General features: G+C 34.3%; 1 protein-coding gene across 2 annotated transcripts in view; it reads right to left on the bottom strand.

Moving 5' to 3' along the window:
• Window positions 1-12176, bottom strand: part of wwp2 (WW domain containing E3 ubiquitin protein ligase 2) — an 88515-nt gene that overhangs the window by 72587 nt on the left and 3752 nt on the right. For both annotated transcript variants that reach the window (XM_055009045.1, XM_055009046.1), the window contains exons 2-4: window positions 11193-11274; window positions 890-1046; window positions 459-580 (exon numbers count right to left, since the gene is read on the bottom strand). In XM_055009045.1, coding sequence (XP_054865020.1) covers window positions 459-580; window positions 890-1046; window positions 11193-11262 — 349 coding nt within the window. In that variant the 5' untranslated portion in view covers window positions 11263-11274. The remainder of the gene's footprint in view (window positions 1-458; window positions 581-889; window positions 1047-11192; window positions 11275-12176) is intronic.

The following is a 12176-nucleotide window of genomic DNA, read 5'->3' as shown; positions in this document are numbered from 1 at the left end:
AATAATGGAAAATATCTGACTGATGAGATTTTCTGATTCAGATACAGTAAAAACTGTGTAATTTTACAGTGAAAGGCTGTAAAAGAATCAAATTTGTAAAAGACATTCCAACCTGACATTTCCCTTTTTGTGTCATTTTTCCATCTTAGTGACATTTTTGCATATTTTAGTGACTTTTTTTGCATCTTTTTGTGTCATTGTTGCATCTTTTTGTTATTTTGCCATCTTTTAGTGATTTTTTTTGCATCTTTTGTGTCATTTTTCCATCTTTAAGTGACATTTTTGCATATTTTAGTGACATTTTTCAATCTTGTGGTGTCATTTTTGCATCTTTTAGTGCCATTTTTGCATCTTTTAGTGACATTTTTGCATTTTTTGTGTCAATTTTGCAATCTCTTAGTGAAATTTTTCTTATTATATCTCTTCTTCTTCTGCTGTTTTTCTGTGTATTTTCTTACTCTTTCCATCGTGGGTCCTCAGTGTGTCCAGCAGGTCGATGGTGGCGCTGCCCAGGAGCTCCTTCCTCAGAGTGTGGCAGCTCCACAGCTTCAGATCCAGGCGGCTCTGAGGCGTCACATTACTGACAAACACAAATAAACACACCTCAGACGCAAGAGGCTGCCACACAAACACACCGGCTGCATTAAAAACACACGACGGGCTGCATATCGAAGCGCTTATCTAATGAGCTCAGCATGAAAAACACACCAGAACACTATTGGGGGGAGCTGGTTTAGTCTTGTTACCTCCTGAAAACAGCTTAAAATGAGCTTTTTAATGTTTAATAGAGCAGATTTTTGCTACATTTTCTGGAACTTCATGGGTTTTTCTGTTGTTTCTCTTCATTTAATGAGTAAAAATCCAGGTTATTCTGTATTAAAGGTCTTACAGGGTGAGGTCTTCATTCCACTGCAGCTCCAGGTGTCCGCTGCGTTTGCCCGTTTTTTTGGTTTCGCTGGTCAAACCGTCGGCCGTCACCTCGACAAAGGAGCTCAGCCGGGAGTGTCGGTTCGGCAGCTTCGGAGACTGGGGCTTCGCTGACACCACTGTAAACAAACAAACAAACAAATAAGCAAACAAGGAGTGAAAACGCTGCGGTTCTAGTGTTGAAAATGGGACATTCACGGGAAATTCATAATATTGTCTTTAAAAAAACTCAAAAAACGCAATTTACTATCGTGTGCAAAGAAATAATCAAATGTTCACACCGGAAAAGCTGAAACTGGAATATTTTTGGAGTTTTGTGTCCAAGAAGGGGGCTAAATCTTGATTACAACATATAATATAGATCTATAATCCATAAAAATAATAAAACATAATAACTTTATTTGTACAGGACCTCTTGAAAATGAAATTACAAAGTGTTTTATAATAAAATAAATGTCTAAATCAACAAATGAACAAACAAGGAGTGAAAACCCTGCAGTTCTGCTGTTAAAATGGGGGAAAAATTCATAATTTCTTTAAAAAAAAAAAAAATGCAATTTACTATCATGTGTGTAAAGAAATAATCAAATGTTCACATCAGAGGAGTCTGTATAGGAGTGAAAACAACTGTGCTGAAAATTCACACATATTTCCATTTAAATGATCCTCAGAGAAAGTTAAAAGCAATAGAGCATCGTGGTCTGACAAACTAATCCATAGCATAAAAACGATGAATCAGAGCTGCTGTTTTACCTCCAGCTGAAGTCCAAATATTGATTTAACCTCCGACTGTGCTTCAGTTAAAGTTCAGCTCATAATAAACAACATTATAAAAAGTCTCAAACCGAAAGCAGAAAGCTCTCTGAATTAAATCCACATCTCATGATAAAATATTTATCCTTTAAATTAATTAACAGGCTTTTAATTCAGGTGGAAATTTTTATTTTTATTTCATTTCATGATGGTTTAATGAGCTTTAAAGTAAAATTAAAGATTTTAGCTTCTGTTAGTACGCAAGAAAATGTAAATATTTTACAAAAAATCAATTAAAAATCTCTAAAATTACTCCATTATCAGTGCTAGAAACTGTAAAAGCAGGAAGATTTTCAGTTTTCCAATAGTCCTTGAATAAATCCTGACACATGAGGAAAATTAACCATATCCAAGCTGAATATTTGATTTCAATCATTTTATTACACGTTCAAAAATTCACCAAAAATGAACATCATGTCCTAAGCAGATTCTGTAAAAAACAAAAAATTCTGACCTCCGTTGCACATCCAAAAAAGCCACAATTTACTCATCTGTGACAGACAGTCACATGACAAAAGATAAATAAAACACACCAGATCAATAAAGTAAATAAACTGAACTCAATCAGCTGATAAGTGATTTTACAGGGAAGGTTTGATGTCAGAGCAGGTAAAGCAAAAGTATCATTAACTCTCTGAGCTCCAAAAAGTCATCAGCAGGTTTGAAAGGCATATTTAATTAAAATAATTCTAATAAATAACCAACTGGACACCATTTATTAGCCAGAAAGTGTAAGAACAGAATGGATAACTGGATTTTTAGCTTTCCGACAGCCTTTGAGCTGTCAGGAAAAATAACCAAAAATACGTTTAGCTTTACGCTACATGTCTTTTTTAAAAATTCGCCAAAAATTAATCGTTAGCACAAATCAGATTCTGTGAAAAACAAAAAATTCTGTGCTTCTGGGCGCAACCGTGAAGCCAAGACTGAGGCTGTGATCAACAGTCCGGTAATAAAAATTCAGAGAGTTTTCAGTTGAACTGCAGGCAGTGTTTCCACAGAGAGACTGAGAGGAAAATCAAAGCTACTGGATCAATAGAATAAATGCATCATGGCTCAGAAACAGTGAACAGAGGAGCAAGTTGTTGGAGATACATTCAGCATGGAGAAACATCTTTCTACAGATGATGAGCAGAGGAGAGAGAAAAAGTCTGGAGAGGCTGGAAACATGGAAACAGTCACATATCTGTAGCAGGACTTTATATTGCAGTGAAAAATGAGCATGCAATGAAAAAAAACACCCAGAAACTGCTTTAAGTTCAGTGGGTTTTCTGTATTTTTCTGTTTCTAGCTGTTCTGAATACAAGTTGAATGAATATGGGAGCAAACAGACAAACTCAAACATCGCCCTCTACTGGCAGGAAGACAAACGTCGTTTATTTTCATTAAAAGTCCATCTAGGAAAATAATGAAGGTCAAGATGAAGCAACTTAAATCTTTTTTAAAAATCATCTCTGCCCAGAACCCAGAGTTTAGACACTGGAGGAAATGTTCACACTTCTGGAAGCTTCCAGGACTTTTCCAGGACTTTAATACCTCCATCATTCACAGCGTTATAAAAAACATTTTTAAAAAGATGGACAAGCTGAGCTCCAACTGGACTGGAACTACCTACTGACATAAATAAACTGACCTTTTGGAAATTTCACTCAAAGTTATTGAGGCTCTACTAGTTAAGGCAAAAGCTGCACTGTAAAGAAAAATTTCTAACAGGTTTTCACTGTAATTTTTTGAACAATATACTGGCATTTTACAGATTTTAAGATAACTTGGAAAATCATTGATATTAATCCTAAAAAAATAAACAGATCAGGCAAAAACTGTAAATAATGTCCACATCAAAAATATTTATTTTTACTCATAATTCTGACCTTAAAATTACACAATCTTTGACTGTTTTAAGTAAATCAGCGTTAAATGTTATTTTATAGATGCGTGTCATTATTTGAAAGACACAAACAAATATATACGAGTGTTTAATGAGTTGAAAACTGCTAAATATTTTAACTGATATTTTACAAAGTTTGCCTGTTTTGTTTATAACAAATAATTGATAAAATGACAGAAAAAAAAACATCCATTTATAAGTCAAAAATAAAAAAAAATGTCCAAAATGAAGTAAATGTGTTTGAAAGACTAAAAAAATAGTACAGAAAATTACTCCAAATTTATCCAAAATGACAAACTTGTCCAAAGGCAAGAAAGGCTCACAGCTGTAAATAGTGTCCACAAGAAATATTAGCCTTTTTTTTAGAAATTTTAATTTTTTATTTTACAATGTGTGATCATAAAATTACAGCTTTTCTATAATTAAATCACCTTTTTATAAATTTAATTTATATTTCTGGTTATTAGAAAGGAAAATATTGGATTTTAGGGATTAAAAAAATGTTGTAAACTGTTATTTTATATATTAAACCTGTTTTGTCAAATTACAGATGATTATAAAAACATATAATTTATAATTTACAGTCAAAAGTTTAAAAAAAACAACAGCTCAAAACTGTCAAAAATTTTCACATGAAAAATTTTAAATTAGTATTTTTTTATTTTTACAAGGTGTAACCATAAAATTACAGCTTATATTTAAATGTGTTATTTTTTTTTAATTTAACTGATATTTCTGGTTATTTAAAAGGAAAAATTTGTATTTTAGTGATTTAAAAATGTTTTAAACTGTTATTTTACATATTTGACCTGCTTTGTCGAATTACAGATGATTATAAAAAAAACATATAATTTCCAAGTCGCAAGTACAAAAAAAAACAGCTCAAAACTGTAAATAATTTTCACATGAAAAATTTTAGAAACAGCAATCTGACATATACTATGATTTATAAACAACATGTAACCATAAAATTTGTAATAACTAATAAATTTAACAGATATTTCCATTTGTTTCAAAGGAATATTATGTATTTTATGTTTTTTAAACTGTTATTTTCCACAGTTTACCTGTCTTGTTGAATTACAGATGACCAGAACAAAAAAAAAACAGAAAAAAAATGCATAATTTACATGTCAACAGTAAAAACTGTTGTCAATACTGTCAATACTGTCCACAAGGGAAAAAAAAACATTTTTATAAAAAGTAAAAGTAACCATAAAAGCAAAAGTAACAATAAAATTGCAGCTTTAATATACTTAAATCTGCTAAAAATATGATAATTTTACTATCTGTCATCATTAGAAAGAAAAGTTCTGTATATTAAGCATTAATATTTTTTGAAGGGTTATTTTATATGTTTTACATGTTAATACAAAGCTAATATCAAGTGAAATTACAGAAAAAGTAATAATTTGAAAAAAAATTATATATATCGAGCGTTAATATTTTTTGAAAGGTTATTTAACATATTTCACATGTTTAAAAACGTAGATAATATCCAGTGAAATTACCAAAAAAAAAAGAAAAAAGAAATAAATTTACGGTTTTTAAAAAATTGCCCAAACTGTAAACAATATCTGTATTCTTTTATAATGTGTGACCATAAAGTTTTACTACATTTATATCAGCTAAATTATTATTTTACAGATATTTGCCATTTTTTCCACCTTTTTTACAGTATTTCCCTGTTTTTTAGGCATTTTTGTGCCACATTTCCTTCCAGACTTCCTGAATCATGTTTTTTTTTTTTTTTTTTTTTTTTACAGTGTAGACATTAGATTCCTGCTGAGAGTTTTGCCGCCACATGTGTCACTCGGTTTGTTCTCCATGAATCACTGCAGGATGAAGAGCAGTCGGTATTTCTCTGATGAATAAGTGATGAGTGTCTGTTCTGTTTCCTATCGCAGATCGACTGACTGATGATCTCCTGAACATCTGGAGCAACAGAACGTGACTCATCGTCTGTTCTGTGAAAACCAGAGGCGGAGCGGCAGAAATGAAGGAATAAAAGAATAAAAGAGGGTTTGACACAGTTTGAGGAGGTGGACAAAAGATAGACGGTAACTGAGAAGGTGAGTCAGAGCAGAAACCATCAGCAGAGAATAATAATAAGATCAGGAAGACAATAAAAGAGGAGAAACAAAGACGTTTGGCCTCAATAAAGGATAACATGTAATCCTAGATCTACTGTAACTCCAGCTTACTTTACTGCTTCATATAGAAATAACTGATGTTAAAGAAGTCTTCGGTGTTTCTGTATTTTGTTTAAAAAGTGGAGTTTAAAATTCACAAATAGCAGCTTGTGTATCACATTTCAACAACCGACATGTAGATCTAAAAACAGCAGCTAACTGGTCTCTGTTTTATTCCTCAATAGTTGATTTGTTTTCAGAAATCAGATGAATATGTGCTGCTCTGCTCCCAGTCTGTTCTTAATATTTCAGTGTAAAGTACAAAAACCCTCAAAATCTTCTTAAAAATACCCAAAAACATGCAAAATCACCACAACAGATGTGAAATCACCAAAGACTAATTATTACCAAAAAAAATAAGGAATCCTCACAATATTGTAAAATCACCACAAAAAGATGAAATCGCCGCAAAAACACATGAAATCGCCGCAAAAACACATGAAATCACCACAAAAAGACACAAAATCACCACTAAAACACATGAAATCACCACAAAAAGATGCAAAATCACCATTAAAATATGTAAAATCACCACTAAAAGATGCAAAATCACCACAAAAATATTTAAAATCACCACAATAAGATGTAAAATTACCACAAAAAGATGCAAAATCACCACTAAAAGATGTAAAATCACCACAATAAGACATGAAGTCACCACAAAAAGATGCAAAATCGCCACTGAAATGTAAAATCACCACTAAAAGATGCAAAATCACCACAAAAATATTTAAAATCACCACAATAAGATGTAAAATTACCACAAAAATATGCAAAATCACCACAAAAAGATGCAAAATCACCACAATAAGACATGAAATCACCACAAAAAGATGTAAAATTACCACAAAAAGATGCAAAAGCACCACAAAGAGAAGCAAAAGCACCACAAAAAGATGCAAAATCACTACAAAAAGATGCAAAATCACACATGAAGATATGAAATTACCACAAAGACCCAAAATCACAAGAAAATGTGAGACACAAAAAAGGACAGAAATCATCACTAAAAGATGCAAAATTGCCACCAAGAGACAGAAAATCACCAGTTGATACAGTTCTATTTTCAGAAATCCTAATAAATGTGCAGCTGATCAGCTCCCAGTCCGTTCTCATCATTCCAGCAAAAAGCTTTAAATCATTTATTTTGCAGCAAGTCCAAGTTTTTCTACGATGATTTAGAATTTAGAACATTTAGTCAAAGTTGACTCCAAACTAATGTCAAAGAATTTGCCGCTGTGGCTGCATTTTGTTCATTTTCAGTTCTCTAAATGCATCACTCCTGTCGTCCTGAATGTGATTTATGTTTTTATAAATCCATCTGAAGTCCAGCAGCAGGTTTAAATCTGCAGCTGAGAGGAGCTCAGAGGCGTCAGACTGAATAATTAGATGGAAAACTGAAGTGAAAAAACCAACAGCGTTACAAAGAGAAGCTTCAGAGGAAACAGCATTTAAATATTAAACAAGTCAGGGTTGGTTGATTCACACTGAAGAACTAAAGATATCGGAGCTGCATTAAAACCTCCAGTAGATTGGGTGTTACATTATTTTCATTAATGCTATTTTACACAAGCAGGTTAGCACAAACATAGGGCTGGGCGATAAATCGATTTTATCGATTAATTCGACTTTGTACTTAATGTCGATTGATACACAAACAACATGGCGGCGAGTGGTGCAGATCTAAAGACACGTGTCCACTAGATGCTATTTTCCCACACGGCAACGCACCACATCTGAAAATCACACGGACGGTGGGTGGTCACTAGCGGACCACAACATGGTCACATGACAGCGCTGACCAACAGCAGGCCACTACGTGGTCACATGACCGAGCTTTCAGCTGGACAGTCCTGCAGATATGTAGGATAAACACAGCAGCTCAGCCGCAAACTTTCCCTTTTATTTCAAAAACACGTCAATGAAAAGTATTTCTGAAAGCATTTGAGGCAGAAATAATCTGTGCAGCAGCTGAATCTGTCCTGGTTTTAGGTCACTGACGCCTAGTTTAGAAGTTTGAGGACAGTTTAACGATGTGTGGAATCTCCTCACGCAGCATCCAATTTGCATAAAGTAGAAGTCCAGTCTACTTTATGCAAATGAGCTGCAGCCCTCTCCAGGTAAACACACCTGATCACAGTGGGAAACGCACTGCAACCGGACCAGCAGCCACATGCTGCGCATTTCCAGTTACAATCAGGTGTGTTTACCTGGAGAGGGCTGCAGCTCATTTGCATAAAGTAGACTGGACTCGGCATGAGGAGATTAGGTAGGGGGTAAAAAAAAATCGGATGAATCGTGAATCGGGATTTTTTGTGAAAAAATTTGAGATTTTTTTTTTTTTTTTTTTTAGGCCATATCGCCCAGCCCTACACAAACAGTTTAACAATTCACGGGTATTTTACACATTTTTCCTGTTTTGTTAAAAACAGATAATAGAAAGTAAAATCAGTGGAAAAATGTATTAATCTACACATATACAGGCCAAAACTGTATGTAACATACTTGTTCTTTAGCAGTGTTTGACTATAAAATGACACTATTTTATACTATATTTAAATAAGGAAAAAATTTATTAAAATTAATCAAATCAGAGCTAAAAATCTACGTCTCATTTTAAAATTAGACAATAACAAACCTTTTGCTCTGACAAGATTCTGCAAAAAACTAAAAATTCTGCACTTTCTGACACAACTAAGAAGCCAAGACTGATTCAGCTGTGATCAAGAGTCTGGTGACAAAAATTCAGTGAGTTTTCAGAAAACAAAGCGACTGGATCAATAAAATAAATGCAGCATGGCTCAGAAACAGTGAACAGAGGAGCAAGTTGTTGGAGATACATTCAGCATGAAGAAACATCTTTCTACAGATGATGAACGGAGCAGAGAGGAAAAGATTGTAGAGGCTGGAAACATGGAAATAGATAAATATCTACAATATGTGGAGACACAAGCACCACAAAGAGACACAATATGACATAAACAAGATGCAAAATGATATAAAAGAAAAAATGACAAAAACAAGATACAGAACAATAAAAAAACAAGAAATAAAACAAAACAAACATGACAAAATGACAAAAAAACTGAGATAACAAGAGAGACAGAGGAAATTCAAAGCTACTGGATGAATAAAATAAATGCAGCATGGCTCAGAAACAGTGAACAGAGGAGCAGGTTGTTGGAGATACATTCAGCATGGAGAAACATCTTTCTACAGAGGATGAGCAGAGTAGAGAGAAAAAGTCTCAAAACATGGGAAAGTTAAATATGTATGATATGAGGAGCTTCCTTTTTCTGCTCAGAGGACATTTCTTCATTCCCGCTCCTTCTAGTCATAGTCATTCTGTTTCCATAGAGGTTCACATCTTAACAAACAAACCGTTCTTGTCCGTAATTAATTCATCTTTCAAACATTCTCAGTGTAGGCTGGAGCAACTATGTGAACTCTGACTTAAACAAAACCTAACAGGAGCCAATAGAAGAAGTATCTGCTGGCTCGAAGCACCATTACCCTCAAAGAAACCGATCTCAGTGGACTGAAAACAACCGTCACTGATTTCCATAAAGTTGGAAAATCGTCTCAAAAATATTCATCAGCCCACAGTGTGACAAACTGTTGTTCTTCCTAGGAGTGAGCTTCCAGCTAAAATGAGTCAGAACAGAACAATCGACGAAGTTAATCACCAAAAACAACATCGCTGGTCTCCTGATGTTTCCTAAAAACAACCTGAACACTCCACAACATTGATGCGAAAATGTCAAGAGCACAATGAAACTGACATCTGGTGATTTCTTCATTTACATCCTCAATAAACCACTTTAAAGGTTCAATGTCTTCAGAAATAAAACTCCAACAGCCATGAAATGTGGTGACTGAATAGTTAACAGCAGATCGTAATGGTTAAATGGATCCAGCAGAGGACAATTGTTCTAATTTTGTGCATTTGAAAATGAAAAAAAAAGTGCAGAATTGTCAATCCAGGCTGGTATTGTGCCCCCATAAAGTTCCTGTAAGTGTATATCTATGGATGGATCCATATTTCTACTAAAATACAGTCTTTGGTCTACATTTCACCAACTTTAGAGGCTCTAACATCAGTAGAATCTGATGTGTGGAAAGTTTGACCAGACAAGGTTCCATTTTTTTTGCTGATTTGACCTAAAACCAGTTAAAAATGACTAATCGATGTAAAATGGCTTGAAACTTGTCCAAAATAAGGTCAAGATTGTCCAAAGTGACTTTAGATCTGCCCAGAATTACTTAAAATTGTCCAAATTCCCAAAATAAGTAATTATTGGTCCTTGAAAATGGAAAAAATATGCAAAACTTTCAAATCCAGGCTGGTATTATGTCTCCATAAAGTTCCTGTAAGTGTATATATATATGGATGATCCATATTTCTACTAAAATACAGTCTTTGGTCGACATTTCACCAACTTTGAGGCTCTAACATCAGTAGACTCTGATGTGTGGCAGGTATGGCAAGACAAGGTTCCAGTTCTGGGATTACTAAAAATTGCCCAAACTGTCATTTAAAAATTGTCTTAAATGCCTCAAAATGTGTTCAAACTGACTTACGTTTGTTTAGAAACACTAGAATTTGACTTAAAACTTGCCCAAAGCTACTCAAAATTTGTCTAGAGGGTTTTAGAATTTGTCCAAGATGACTTTAAATGTTCCTACAATGACACCCAACTTGACCAAAAGGACTTGAAAACTGTCCAAAATTATAGTGATGTATAACTATTGGTTCTTGAAATGGAAAGAAATATGGACATTTTTGAAATCATGTTGGTATTGTGTCTCCATAAAGTTCCTGTAAGTGTATATATATATGGATGGATCCATATTTCTACTAAAATACAGTCTTTGGTCCACATTTCACCAACTTTTGAGGCTTTAGATGTTTAGACTAAATGTTGATGTGGACTCATTGGTAGGAAACAGAAACTGGTGTTCATAGAGGTCTAGATGTTGGTGTTCATAGAGGTCTAGATGTTGGTGTTCATAGAGGTCTAGATGTTGGTGTTCATGGAGGTCTAGATGTTCATGGAAGTCTAGATGTTGGTGTTCATGGAGGTCTAGATGGTGTTCATGGAGGTCTAGATGTTGGTGTTCATAGAGGTCCAGATGTTGGTGTTCACAGAGGTCTAGATGTTCATAGAGGTCTAGATGTTGGTGTTCACAGAGGTCTAGATGTTCGTAGAGATCTAGATGTTGGTGTTCATACAGGTCTAGATGTTCTTCATAGAGGTTTGGTGAATTAATGAATGCAACTAACACAGAAAACAGGTGATTTATTGGAGCTATGACGTCTCCTGTTAGTCTTGGTTTCGACTGTTTGGTCGATAATATCTAAAAATCTCTACCTTTCAGGGTGAGCTGGGACTTCTCGGTGGTCTGGACGCTGCCAGGTCGACTCACACTGGCTGCTGCCATGACATCACAGCTCTGCAACACAACCACAGACACACAACGTTACAACATAATGTTACAACACAACCACAGATGTAATATATCTATACTTAAACAGTCAAAGACAATATTTGTGTTCCATCAAGTGGTGCCAATGTGTTTGTTTCTGCACGCAAATCTTCCTTTTCAGTGTTTCTCTCCTGATCTTTGTTAATTTTTCTCTGCTCATATGGACCCTGCATGTCAACAAACTTCACGTCTTTAAATAAAGTTTAAAAATAACCCTTAAAATTGCAGTAAATGACGATTCAACAGATTTCTCTTGTAGATTAGTCGTGGAAAATGAGATCTGTGTGAATTGTCTTCTTGCATCAAGCAGCAAAACAAGTTCTAGCATGAAGAGTTTGAGTGAATCTGAGCTATTTATTCTGCAGTCATAGAAATACTGTCACCGCATGAACTTCCTGTGCAAAGGAATTTAAACTTACCAAAAGTAGCCACAGAAGCAGAGGAAGCTGATCACGTTAAAAGTGAGTTTTCAGCAGAATATTTGGCTAAAATTAATTCAGAAAACTGCTCATGTGCGAACTAAACCGTCACTGGGATTAAACTATTAATCAGAGCTGCACAGTTTTCATGATGTAAAAATCACAATTAATGATGTAAACTGAAGCAAAAACACATCAGAATAAACGTAAAAACTAAAAACAGTCTCATTTTTCTTGTCTGAACTAACGGAGACACCTGACAAAAGATTATTTACTCTCATTTAAGGCTTCTTGGATACACAATCATTTATTATTTTTTTTAATTTTCTCTAAAAGACAGAGTTTGTTGATGTTCAGACTCCACATGTGAGCATAGTACAGCCCATTTTGAGTCCTCTTCAGCAATTTATGAGTCATTTTGGACAGGATTCCAGTCATTCTGGGCAATTT

This window comes from Amphiprion ocellaris, chromosome 3, assembly GCF_022539595.1.
Source record: "Amphiprion ocellaris isolate individual 3 ecotype Okinawa chromosome 3, ASM2253959v1, whole genome shotgun sequence".
Lineage (NCBI taxonomy): Eukaryota > Metazoa > Chordata > Actinopteri > Pomacentridae > Amphiprion > Amphiprion ocellaris.
This window is presented reverse-complemented; position numbering and strand designations above follow the sequence as displayed.